At 39.7% G+C, this 13,496-nt stretch overlaps 1 protein-coding gene across 14 annotated transcripts in view; it reads left to right on the forward strand.

The window, feature by feature from the left end:
* ARHGAP26 (Rho GTPase activating protein 26) overlaps positions 1-13,496 on the forward strand; it is a 460,401-nt gene that overhangs the window by 157,567 nt on the left and 289,338 nt on the right. For all 14 annotated transcript variants that reach the window (XM_034960692.3, XM_034960694.3, XM_014345105.5 and 11 more), the window contains exon 11: positions 5,804-5,882. In XM_034960692.3, the coding sequence (XP_034816583.1) occupies positions 5,804-5,882 (79 nt within the window). The remainder of the gene's footprint in view (positions 1-5,803; positions 5,883-13,496) is intronic.

Consider the following 13,496-nt stretch of genomic DNA (forward strand, 5'->3'; position numbering starts at 1 on the left):
TAGCAACTTGCCCTGTAATAGATGGAGAGCTGTTTTCTCCATGGCTCCTGCAGTGTGAGAGGTGAGGTGCCAGCTTAGAGAAAATTCCAGATCCTCATTCATGATTCTTAAGCAGATCCAGATTCTTAAGCAGATCCAGATTCTTAAGCAGATATAGCACTAAGGACATATTCAGAGTGAAAAGGAAGTGCTGTATTTTAAGTGGATTCTTAGGGTTGAGCTCTACAGAGGATTTTTAAGTCATTTGCTCCTTCTCTCATCTGGCGGGTGGAGGGAGCTCCTTGGCAGATTTTTTAGAATTTGCCAAAGACCCCTTCTCTGTTCTTATTAGTTATCAGATGTTAATTTTAAAAGGGAGTGGTAGGCCACTTTGTTGCGTTACTCAGGAGGAAAAAGGAAATGGCCATTATGTCAGTGCAGGTGTGTCCCTTCAGCCCTCAGCCCTGTGTGCTTTGTGGTAGAGGCATGAATTTCAGTGCTGTGTATGAGTGTGTTGGGAGTGGGAATCACACATGTCATTAGCACCTGTGGGTTGTTTCTTTTCCCTTTGAAACTATACACACCTGCCCTTCTGCAGCCGTAATTTTAACCTTACCCCATACTTACCAACCTGTTCCTGCTCACCCCACCTCTACCTGCCCCTGTGATTACAACTAATTTTTGGAGCATTCATCGTGTGCCTGACACTTTGAAATGCCGCATACACTTCTCATATAACCTTCCCAGCATGCCCTGAGGTGTAATCCTGGTAACGCTGGGAGACAAGTAATTGAACTGCTCTATGCTACTGTTCTTTAAAACATAGGTAATAAGAGTAGCACAGAATAGTTCAGTTGCTAGTCTGCCGTGGTTATACATCTAGGAAGCACTAGAATCAGGATAACTAGTGAGCCTAAGTTATTGATGAGAAGTCATAGCTCTTGGGTATTTAAAACGATTTTTACTGAGGTGTAATCACAGTAAAATGCATGACTCCAAAGTCTGTATTTTAATAACTTGTTATACACACACAACTGTGTAACCACCCAGATGAAGATATAGAATGTTTCTGTCACTCCAGGAGATACCCTTGTGCCCCTTCTCAGTCACTGCCCATATCTCTTTTCAAAAAAAAAAAAAAAATCACTCTTCTGACTTCTGTTGCCATAGATGAGTTTTGCAAGTATTTGAACATCATAGAAGTGGAGTCACACAGTCACATAATCTTTTGTGTCTGGTCTCTTTCCCTCATCATTATGTCTCTGAGATTCATTCGTGTTGTTGCATTTAGCAGTAGTTGACTCTTTTTTAAAAAAAATTGTTGTATGGTATGCCATTGTTCAAATATACAACAGTTTATCCATTTATCAATGGATATTTATTTGTTGTTGTTTTTGCAATTTTTGGCTATTCTAAATAAAACTGCAGGTATTCCTGAATGCATCTTTTGGTGGACATATGCACTCATTTCTCTTGAGTATATATGTAGAGGTAGAATTGCTAGGTCATAGGGCAGGTGTATGTTTAGTTCTAGCAGATATTGCCAAAGTAGTTCCATCAACTTATTCTCTCACCAGCAATGTATGAGAGTCCCAGTTACTCTACATTTTTTGCCAGTATTGGTGGCCTTCTAATGCCCTCTATTCAGGAGGGTACTTGTTATATCTCATTGTGGTTTTAATCACATTTCCCTCATAAGTAATCAGTTTGGGCTCTATTTCTCAGCCTTATTGGCCATTTGGATGTCCTCTTTTATGAAGTGCTTATTCAAGTATTTATTGTATTGGGTGGTTCATTTTTTCTTACTTGTAGGCATTCTTTACATATTCTGGATATGATTCTTGCAGGAGATAGATATTACAGATATCTTCTCTCACTCTGGTTTGACTTTTAATTTTTTAAATAAAAGTAAGTAATTAAATTCATCTTTTGATGAGTGTAAGTTCTTCATTTTGGTGAAGTCCAATTTTTCAATATTTTTTCTTTATGATTAGGACTTTTTGTGTGTGTGTGTGTTTTTTTTTTTTTTTAAAAACTCATTGCCTTTCCATCTCTTGAGTATTTTAAGACAGATAAAACATGGAGAACCACTTCTATAGAAAGTAAGCCCCAGTTATTCTGGACGCTATTGAATTCTTGTTTTGGATTAGCTCGTTGCCTAGAGTAGCGTTGTAAGCCCTCATATTTATGAAGCACTTTAGGTTTTTCAGAGCTCTTTATCATTCTATCTCATTTAATCCCGTGCAGGAGCTCACTAAGGTGTTTGCAGAAGTGCATGGCTGATTTTGACACCAGAGGACTTGGGTGGTCAACGTGAGCTCTCTGGGGGCTGCGGTGCCATCACATTTGCCATGGCATTGTGCACAAGAGTTAAGGGTTGGAATGCCTGTGTTCACATCCTGGCTCTATTATCTTGCCAGCTCTGTGATTGTGGACAAGATACTTAACCTCTCTGAGCCTTGGTTTTCTCATCTGCTAAAGGGGAGTAATAAGAATATATTTTTCTCATGATGTAGCTGTGAAGATTGGGTGAATTAATTTATATATAGTGCTTAGCACAGCAACTGGCATATACTGCTGGGTTATAATTATTACTGTTCTTTTATTGTAGAGGGTCTAATAGGCTCACAATTCTTTGTAGAGGTAAAAAGAGCTCTGATATTTACTCCATTTCTCTTTCATTGTTTTATATGTTCCCTTCCTCATTCCATATTATCCTCCTTCTTTTTTTATTTTGAGACGGAGTCTCGCTCTGTCGCCGGGCTGGAGTGCAGTGGCATGATCTTGGCTCACTGCAGCCTCCGCCTCCAGGGTTCAAGCGATTTTCCTGCGTCAGCCTCCCGAGTAGCTGGGACTACAGGCGTGTGCTACCACGCCCAGCTAATTTTTGTATTTTTTAGTAGAGACAGGGTTTCACTATGTTGGCCAGGATTGTCTGGATCTCTTGACCTCGTGGTCCGCCCACCTCGGCCTCCCAGAGTGCTGGGATTGATGTTAGTCACTGCGCCCAGCCTATCCTCCTACTTTTAATCTCTCTCTTCTCTGTCTCCCCTGCCCTGCCCATTTTTTGCTATGAAGAACCACATGCATTTCAAACATGAATTAAATTGACATCCTGTAAGAGAAGGTCTCAAAGTATGTTATTGTATAGGAACTGACATGGAAAGTGGAGGGTCGTTGAGGGTTTTGCTTGTTTTATTTTGTTTTGAGGGATAGTTGTTAGTAGGGACATAAGGAAGGTAAATATGGAAAGAAAGTTATTGTTTTACTCCAGAATAAAGATAGTTCACCCTTTTTATCTTGGTTCTTGGAAATTCACATGCAAGACATGTGAATCCGTCCCCTACCCCACTTCCCCTGCAAAAGGGAACAAGACCACATGTGGAAAAGAACTTGTATTTTGATATTTCTTCTTGGAATGAAAACAAATCCTGTTGACTTTCCTGGTTACCAAGGCCAAGTGGCCCACCCTTCACAGCCTCTGAGGTTGTCGAACTTCCTCTGTGGCTCGGGGTGGAAATCTCACACTGTGTGCCATGAAGTTGATGTAATATATGTGAGCCCCTGAGACCTTGGTATGTAGACAGCTCTTGTGATCTCACTGTTTGCTGGTGAGCCACTAGCAGGAAACGAACTAGAGACATGTTGGCTCCTTGACCTCACTGCAGAAAGGAGGGTAACGTTGCTCTCTAGGGCAGGGGGAACAGGAAGGAAAAGAGTGGGGATGGAGTGGACAGCCCAGGGTGTGGGCCTCAAACTTAACTCTGCATCAAGATCACCTGGGGAGTTGGTTAAAATCCAAGTTCCCAGGCACAGCCCAGTTCAGATTGAGTAGAGTGGGGTTGGGCTGGAATCTCCATGTTAAGGGAATGTCTGATTCTGAAGCAGGTGGTACAGGAGCAGCACCTACAGCAACACTCAAAGACCCAAAACCGGGGACTTGAGAGTTCTGCAATAGACAGTAGCTGCAGAGGCTTTTTGTTTCAAAGCTATTAAGACGTCGTACTTGGTCTTTAGAGAAAGGTGGAAGGGTGGAATCAGTTCATTGTGCCCTCAAGCCACAGGGTCAGTTCTGTGGAGCCACCACTGTCAGCTGTCTGCAGATACCCACTGAGTCTGGCACACTGAATGGGCTGATGGTGGGAAGTGGGCACTTGGTTGGGTCTGAGAATGAGAATTTCTGAGAAGAGGAGGGAGAGTCCTGAAAGGTGCTCATGGAGAGAAGAGTTATTCCATCTTCTGAGTCATCTTTGTATTATGGTGCCAGTCCCAGTGTGACCTTCATGGGAATGACCATCCTCTTGGGATCAGTGTTCCACCATCATCAACACGCCCACCCATCTAGCTGCCCACGCCTCCTACCCACATACACCCCCACTCCCCTTTCTGTCTCTTGCTTGTTTTCTCACTCCCTTCTCTTGCTCGTTTGCGTGCTTTCCCTCTGTCTCTCCCGACCCACACACATTTACACCCTCACACATTCACACCCCTACCCCATGCCCCTTGTATCCTCAACCTGTCTGTATTTACATGCCCAAGGCTCTAAATTTTTAAGGGGATGTCGAGGAATGGTTAATGAAAAGAATCAAATGTGACTTTTAAATTATGTTAAACACAAATAGGTTTAGCATATTCGTTGGAACTATAGCTATAAGCCAGAAGCAGAGATGATGGGTGGGTGAGAATGACCAGGCTTGGGTGCTTATGGGGCCCAGGCTTGTGCTGCTCAGGGTGTTGCTCAGCCTGTGTGGTTTTAATACTATGTTGTTGTATGATCATTAGCAGTGTTTGTGTACTCAGACAGGAATTGGACTTTAGTTCTTGCTCAGTGGATCTCTTCCTCCTTTTTAGGCTGTCTCAAACTTTAAAGAGGATGGTTTTAACTAGCAATTCTGAACTTTTTGAGGGTTGCAGTTCTCTTTGAGAATCTGACAACAATTTGAATTGTTTCTACAGAAAAATCCACATACATTTGAGGGAGAGGAGGAGGTGGTTTGGGGACACTCTGGGATCTATTTTCACCCTAAATGAAGAACTCCTGCTTTAATGGGCATAGAGGGCTTTCAGCCGCTTCTCCCAAGGTCGTTTTTATGGCGCAGTCTCTTTTTCTTGTGGAGTACCATTTGTGATGGGAACTGAACAAAACCCATTTGATATTGTATGCATGTCTTCTGGAGGGCTTGCGCTCAGTTTTAGAGAGCAAGCAGATTTCAGTGAGTGAAATGATCTCATGCATGTAAAGCACTTAGCACCTGACATGATTAAGTATTCATTTTTAAAAAATACTGTGCACATTTAATCATAACTACCAAGATGATGACCACCATAAAACTTCTCCATGTCTGAAGCAGTTTAGAAGCAGTGGACTAGATATTAGGAGACAAGCATGCCTCCAGGTTGGATATTTTCTCCTCTTTTTTTATCTTGAGTCCAGTAATTCCATTCACTTCCACAAACATTTATTGCATTTCTACCGTGAGTAAAATACTCTGTTAAGCGTTTTGAGGTCTAGAAATGAATAAGATTTCAAGGAATTGAACAACGTCTAAAGGCATCACTTAACTCCTCTACGTCCCTTACCTGTAAAATAGGATCATGTCTTCTGTGTTTCTGCCTCTCTGAGGGAGATGGGCTGACTGAGAGGAATTTGGGCTGTCCTTTCTGAGAGTAGAAGGTGGCTTAGTAAAGCCGAGTGTTTTGCCCCTCTTTGTGTTGTTAACCCTAGCAGCCACTGACTCTTTTGAGTGGATGTTTAAGATTTGCCTTCACCAATCTCTCTACATGTGGCACTGGTTTCATATCCATGTCCCTCCTTTCTCTGCAGGCCAGGGGTTATCACCATGCAAGCTTTGTCGGAAGAGGACCGGAGGCTCTGGATGGAAGCCATGGATGGCCGGGAACCTGTAAGTAACAATTCAGGGAAGTAGAGCAAGAATGAAGGCCCTGAGTTGTTTGTTGCTTCCTTAGTGCAGTGATTTTTGCTGCTGTTCTAAAGCCTTGGGTTCTTGAAACCAATGTACCAGAGGTGGTTTTTTATTCCTAGGTTTATGTTTGTGGATATTGATATTGCTTCTGTATAGATGTAGTTCTTGAGCTTTGGCCTCTCTGTCCTAAGGCATGGCTTCTGCATAGAATTACACCAGAACTCCCATCTTTTATCACTGACTTCTGGTTCAGCCTCCCATAGTAACTTACCTCCTCTTATAAGCAGCGGGACATTATCAGGATGGATGGAGGGAGGTGAGCCTGGTAATATGATCCCTGCTGCCATTTCAGCGATGCTGGCCTCAGCTGGGTGATGTAATCTTGTAGTTGTTCTGCATCTTGTGACGTGTAAAATCCATAAGAGCCCTGGAATCATTGTAGTCGTCTTATCTTAGTTCCAAGAATCTCAACTCCAGTGTTCAGCAAATCTCAAGGTTGCAGAAATTGTAAGAGTACAGTCTAACCATGTGCCACCAACAAAAGAGAAAAAGAATCTACAATGCCAGAGGGCCAATAATTGATACTTACACAGGTACTGTCCAAAGGGAGGAAATGTGTGCAAGGAAGAAGTAGGCCATGGGCTCCATTGACTATAGAACTCTTTGCGTCAAGCTGGATAATGCCAGCTGATTTGTGTGTCTCTTTCTCAGCTTACCCTGATGAGGTGGTCTGGCAACATAGATTATGTACCTTTCTACTCAGCCATATTTTATACAAACATGGGACGTAGTCAACTAGGCATAAAGAAATAGCTAGTATTGTATGACATTTAATAATATAGAGCAAGATCTCTTAAAGACTTAAATAACTGATGATTTAGGCACAGTTTGCTAAACTATAATTAAGCATTGTTTAATCTTAATTCTTCTCCTGGGCTAAAATATAAGATAGCTCTGATTATCTCTGAATACGTTGTTACCCATAGGAACCCTCAAAACCAGATACACATTTCTACCTTTGAGGCTTTATGGGCACAATAGCTATTTGATGTCAAAGGCCTTTGAAAGAAACTTCCTAAGTAGGTCTTTCTTTTTGCTAGCATTATCTACCATTTGTTGAGCACATTTTTACATGTTAGGCACAGGATTGAGCACATTACATCTCTTAACCTGTTTATTTCTCTTAGCACTTAATGAAATAAGTGCTGTGATTCCATTTTATAGATAAGTAAACTGAAGCTTAGGGAGGTTAAATAACTTGCCCCAAGTAGCACAGATAGTAAATGGCTGTATTAGTAGGGTACAGGCTAGGTTGCTGTAACAGAGAGACTCTGAAGTACGGTGGCTTATGTAAGATAGATAAGTGTATTTCTCTCTTAGAGCCGAGAAGGGAGGAGTCCATGCCTAGTAGGGTCATTCTGCTATCCTCAGCCCATGGCTTCCCACATTGCTCCAGTCATTGCCATTTTCCAGCCAGAAAATGAGGATGAAAGCATTTCGAAGGACCCAAAAGATGCACACGTCACTTCCATTGGCTCAAACATAATGGTACAGCCACATCTACCTGCAAAGCAGGCTGGGAAACCTAAGCTGTACATAGGCAGTCATGGGCCCTGCCAGGACCCTGGACATGTTATTACTTCAAAGAAGAAGAGGAGAAAGGATACTGTGAATAGTTGGCAGTCTCCATCCTAGTGGCAAAGCTAGAATTTGACCCATGTCTAATCCTAGACATATTTGGTTTTCATCTTTAATGGAGATAAAATTTCAAATTGCCTTCTAAGAATTCTCAGTTCATTTTTACAGTACTTTCACTCACTCCCTTGAATGATTCTTCAACTCATAGGGGAGGAAGTGCCCAGGAAGAACAATCCTGTATGGCATTCTATTCTTGGTATGGGCAAAAAAAAGCCAAATTACAACAACAAAAAAACCCAAACCCACTACTGTCTCTCCCCCTGCCTCCAATAAGCTGGAGTTCTAAAACTGCCTCACCAATTAATTCCATTTTAAGTCTCCCCATCCTCTCTCCCCACCACTTAGATATTTGTTCTCTGTCTGTGTATAATTGGTCTTCTTACTAACCACTTCAGTTTTCCTGTAGATTAACATCTGGCCTCTGCAGATGGAAAGTGTGCTGTTGAAAGAAACATCTTCTTGCTCCAGAATGTACAAATGAAAACAAGTTTAAACACAAAATAATTTTGTTTCTAAACATGATATAAAATTATTTCCTCACAGGAACATATAGCTTGCACTGAAAACCACACTTCTGTGTGCTTTTTAGTTTCCTAAAGAGAGAGATAAATATAGACAAATGATGTCTGTGTAATTGACAGTAATACTAGGCTTAATTTTGTCTCCCATTGCTGAAAGCCTCTAGGGGACATTACTAGAGATATATGTCCAGTAGACAATTAGCAGCTCCAGCTTTAATCACCATCTCCCTAATTAGTTAAATCTGTCCCCGTGGGAGCTTTGGATTTCTCTAGTTAGCTCTTTCTCTAGTCGGTGTTAGTGTCGTTGCCTTATTTCAGGGAGCTGTTATAGTGGCAACTATTTCCTGTTTTATACTTCTATCTCAGTTGTTCTTTGATGGATTATTTGGTGTTGGTGGATTTTTTTTTTTTGGAGGGGGTTAATTTTAGTTTCTGTTCTTTTTGTTCTTTCATTGTCCAATAATACCTTAGGATGGTTGGTTGAAAAACAAAGAAAAACTAAATGAATCCCAAATCAGTTGATTTTGCAACATTTCATTTTTAAATGTTAAATTTAGTTTTAGCATTAAATCATACTTTTTTAATACACAGTCATATCCTAGTCTAAAGAAATGTTGAATGTCTTTATGGTGTCGATGGACATATAATGGAGGAAGAAATTAGAATTGTCTTCCTACAATAAGCATTATGGATTTTATCTATGTAGTAAATTTGAATTATTTTAATTCAAATGTGGGAAACTCAATTCAAACTTGAAGAAAAGCTGGATTTATTGGGTTACATAACTGAAAAATACTGGAGTCTAATAGTCTGTGGCTCATCCGAATCTGGGAACTTACATAATATTTGGAGTTGGTTTCCTCTTTTGTATTGGCTTCATTTTCCAACACGTTCTTTTCAGAGTGGTGAGATGCTTCCTTACTATTCATTCCAAGCTTACATCTTATTATTAAAAACATGGGTCAGTAACCTTTTTCTGTAATGGGCCAGATAGTATTTCAGGCTTTGTGGGCCATGTGGTCGCGGTTGCAGCTACTAACTTTCCTGCTGTGGCTAAAAAGCTGCCATGGACAATATGTAAATGAATAGGTATAGCCTTGCTTCAATAAAACTTTATTTACAAAAACAGATGGCTGGCTTGATTTGGGTCATGGGCCATACATAGTTTGTTGATCCCTGATCTGTAAGTCTAGTGGAAAGAGAGCTTTTATGTAATCATTCCAAGAAAGTTCTTTAATTGGATTTTATTGGACTAACTACTTGGTCCAGAGGCTAGGATGGATGAATTGACCAGAACTTACTCATGTGCCCATTGCACTGGAGCTGTATAAATGATGGCAGAAGGTCATCTTCCTCTGAGAGAAAAAGCATTGTTGTATGAGGGAAGGAGGTAGACACTAGTCAAGAAAAGCAGCACAGTTTCTACTTACTCTCAGATGTATGTTCCTTTAAATTTTATGTTCAGAAAACTTCCTCTTTGATACTTGGCCAAGGGGGGAAATGCCAAGTTTACCGCTAACATCATAATTAGGGTAAAAGACTGAATGCTTTCCCCCTAAGACTAGGAACAAGTTGAGGGTGTTTGCTGTCACCACTCTTACTCAGCAGAGGACTGGAAGTCCTAGTCAGTGCAGTAGGGCAAGAAATTAATATAACAGGCATACAGAGTGGAAAGAAAGGTATACAACTGCCCCCACTTTCAGATAACACAATTGTCTATGTAGAAAATCCCGAGGAACACACACACACACACACACACACACCCCTTCTATAATTAGTAGGTGAGTTCAGCAAGGTCACAGGATACAAGATAGACATATGCACAAAATCAATCATATTTCTGTAGATTAGCCATAATCATATGGTGATCAAAGTCAAAAGTGTAACACCATTGATAGTCAGTCTCCCCAAAAATGAAGTGACTAGGTATAAATCTAATTAAGCATGTAGAGGGCCTGTGTGTTGGAAATTACAAACTGCTGCTGAAAGAAACTAAAGAGGATCTAAGTAAATGGAGAGACATTAATGGGTTGGAAAAATCAACATAGTAAAGATGTCAATTCTCCCCAAAGTGATTATAGGTTTAATGCAATTCCTATTAGAATCACAGCAAGATTTCTTATAGATACAGACAAGCTTGTTCTAAAATTTATATATAAAGGCACAGAAACCAAAATAGATAAAACAATTTTAAAAAAGAAGAATGAATTGGAAGTAGTCTGTCTACCCTATTTTAAGACTTTCTTTTTAGTGACAGTAATCAAGACTGTGGTATTGACAGAGGGATAGACACGTAGATCAGTGGAACAGAATAAAGAACCCAGAAATAGACTCACACAAATATGCCCAATTGATTTTTGACAGAGGTGCAAAAGCAGTTCAATGGAGGAAGGATAGTTTTTTTGAGAAATGGTGCTTTTTAGAACTAAACATCCATAGGAAAAAAAAAAAAGCCTTGACTTAAACCTCATATCTTATACAAAATTTAATTCAGAATGGATGATAGATCTAAATGTAAAATGTAACACTTGAAAACTTTTAGAAGAATGTGTGGAATCTAGGACTAGATGAAGAGTTTTTAGATGCAATGCGGAAAGCATACACAACCCATAAAATAAAAAATGGATAAAATTTTCTTCATCAAAATTAAATGCTTTTGCTTTGTGTGTGAAAGACCCTGTTAAGAGGATGAAAAGGCAGTCTACAGAATGGTAGAAAATATTTGCAAAAACATATATCCGATAAAGGACTTATTTACGTCTAGTTCTTTTTTAGATCTAGGATTAAATAAATAAATAAATAAATAAGAACTCTCAAAACTTAACAGCTAAAGAGAAACAGTCCAATTAGAAAAAGGGCAAAAGACACAAGGAGACATTTTACCAAAGAGAATATGGCGAATAAGCACAGGAAAAGATGTTCAATATCATTAGCCATTAGGGAAATGCAATCTAAAACCACTATGAACTATCACCTTCCAGAATGACTAAAATTAAAAGTAGTGAAAATACTGAATGCTGGCAAGGATGCAGAGAAACTGGATCTTCTGTACACTGCTAGCGGGAATGTAAAATGAAACAGCCATGCTGGCAAGTCACTTGGCAGTTTCTAAAACTAAATATTGCTGTTACTCTATGACACAGCAGTTGCTCTGGGGCATTTAATCCAGAGAAATGAAAACTGTTCGCACAAAAACCTGTATGCATAAACCTCCCTCATAGCAGCTTTATTCATAATAGCTTGAAACTGGAAATACTACAGATGTCCTTTAATGGGTGAATGGTTAAACAAACTGGTACATCCATGCAATAGAATACTGTTTGGCAATGGAAAGAAATGAACTATTGGTACACAACAACCGGGTGCATCTTAGGAGCATTATGCTAAATGAAAAAGGCCAGTCTAAAAAAATATATACTTTAATTTTGTAACATTTTTGAAGTGACAGTTTTAGAAATGGAGAATGGAATGGTGATATCCAGGGTATACGGACATTGGAAGTAGGAAGCAACTATAAAGGGGGTAGCACAAGCAAGTCCTTGGTGGTGATGGAATAGTTCTGTGTTTTGATCTTGGTGGTTAGTTATATGAAACCATATTAAAGTAGTTATGAGAAACTGCAGCAAAGTATATGTGTATACTTCTGTACAATCCTACATACACACAGATGAACTCATGTCAAAACTGATGGAGTTTGAACAAAGTGTATAGTCTAGTTAACAATATTGTCCTAGTGACAATATTCTGGTTTTGATGCTATGTTATAGTTTTAAAAGATAGTATCATTGGATTATGGGGGGGGAAGTAGGGCAAAAGATTCACAGGACACTACTATTTTTATAATAGTATGAAATTATAACTTTAAAAAACAACAAAGTTAGCTAGTCAGATAGTCAGATAAAGCTTTGAAATGATTCTGCTGGATTTTTTCACTTTCTGTTAAATCTGGGTTGACAAACAATAGGGTCACTGTTGCAACTACATAAGCTTTTGTTTTACTTTTGTGTGGCCATTGTCTAAGGCTTGGGAACAGATGACTTTTCATATTAAATTGGACATGGAAACCTTAGTTCAAACTGCATAAATACCACAGCTCAGGAAAATTTTAGAGACAGCAGAGTTTCTTTGGCGAGTTTCCAATAACTAAAGTTGTCTCTCCTTTTCTCATTGCATATTGCTGGTAAGCATGTTTGCTAAAAGAAAGTAGAATAGAATTTCTACCAGCCCATCATCATTGCCAACATATACGCACCCAACTTGAAGTATTTAATATCCATCTGCTATGGAAAAGATGGCTCAGGAAGCCAGGGGGACTGAGTGATCCACAGCTTCAGGGCTTGCGTAGCCTCTTAAAACCGCATTTCCATATATCCCCTTAGCTGTGATTAGTGGTGTCTTTCTGCAACTGCTTATATCGCCTCCTTATTTTAGATGTATTAGTCCTCCTTCACATTTCAAGGATTCTTTAGTTAAATAAAATATTTCTCCACTTTGAGCTGGTACTTGAATCTCTTTTGACAGCCACAAGTTTTGAAGGTTGGCAGATGCTAGAATTAGGTGGAATTAGATTAAGAAGGTAAGAAACAGATACTTTAGCATCAACAATTGTGTGTAAGTCTGTGTATTAGGAAATCACCACTCTTGTAGGTCAAAAATAGCCAGATATTGGCAATTTCTTATGGCTCCATTCATAGCTGTGGAGCAGGAAGAAGAAAGCCAACACGTAAGTCAATATCATACCCTTATTTATGGAAGAGGGAACACTGCCTAAAAAAGGCTGGTAATTGGTTGATCTCGGATAGATGATTCAGGTCTCTTAGCTTCCAGTTCTGTGCTATTTTTGCTGCAACACACAAAAAATTGCTGCTGAATTATTAGGAAGTCACAGTTGAATGGTATCAACCTTTACTTTTTAAGTAGAGTTACTCTGCTGTGGCTACTGCAGTGGATGAAGGGAAAAGAAGGAAGAGGCTAAGGAAAAACCACTCCTCTAGTAAAAGACAATGTTACTTCCTTCTGCTCACCTCCATTTTAAAGATATCTTCTGTTTTCGTCTTTGTGGACTTTGGGGCTGAACAAAATGTGTCTTCTCTCACCTTTCTCTACCGTGCCCGAGCTCTAACCCCCTAGTCCTTCTAGAACTCCTGGAATAAATGGGCAATTGCATTGCATATGTTCTGCATCTAATATCTGAAAGAGTGAGCTGTGAAAAGTTTTTAAAGGGAAAAGTAAGATTGATTACTGTTAAGATGAGCTCTCAGGATTAGAAGCAGAATGTTATGGTGGTTAAGAATGTGCACTCACACAGCCCAAGTTTAAATCCTACACCACTGCTTATTGGCAGTCTCAAATTGGAAAATGACAGTCTCTCTGA

The sequence above is a fragment of the Pan paniscus genome, chromosome 4 (assembly GCF_029289425.2).
Source record: "Pan paniscus chromosome 4, NHGRI_mPanPan1-v2.0_pri, whole genome shotgun sequence".
In the NCBI taxonomy this organism is placed as follows: Eukaryota; Metazoa; Chordata; class Mammalia; order Primates; family Hominidae; genus Pan; species Pan paniscus.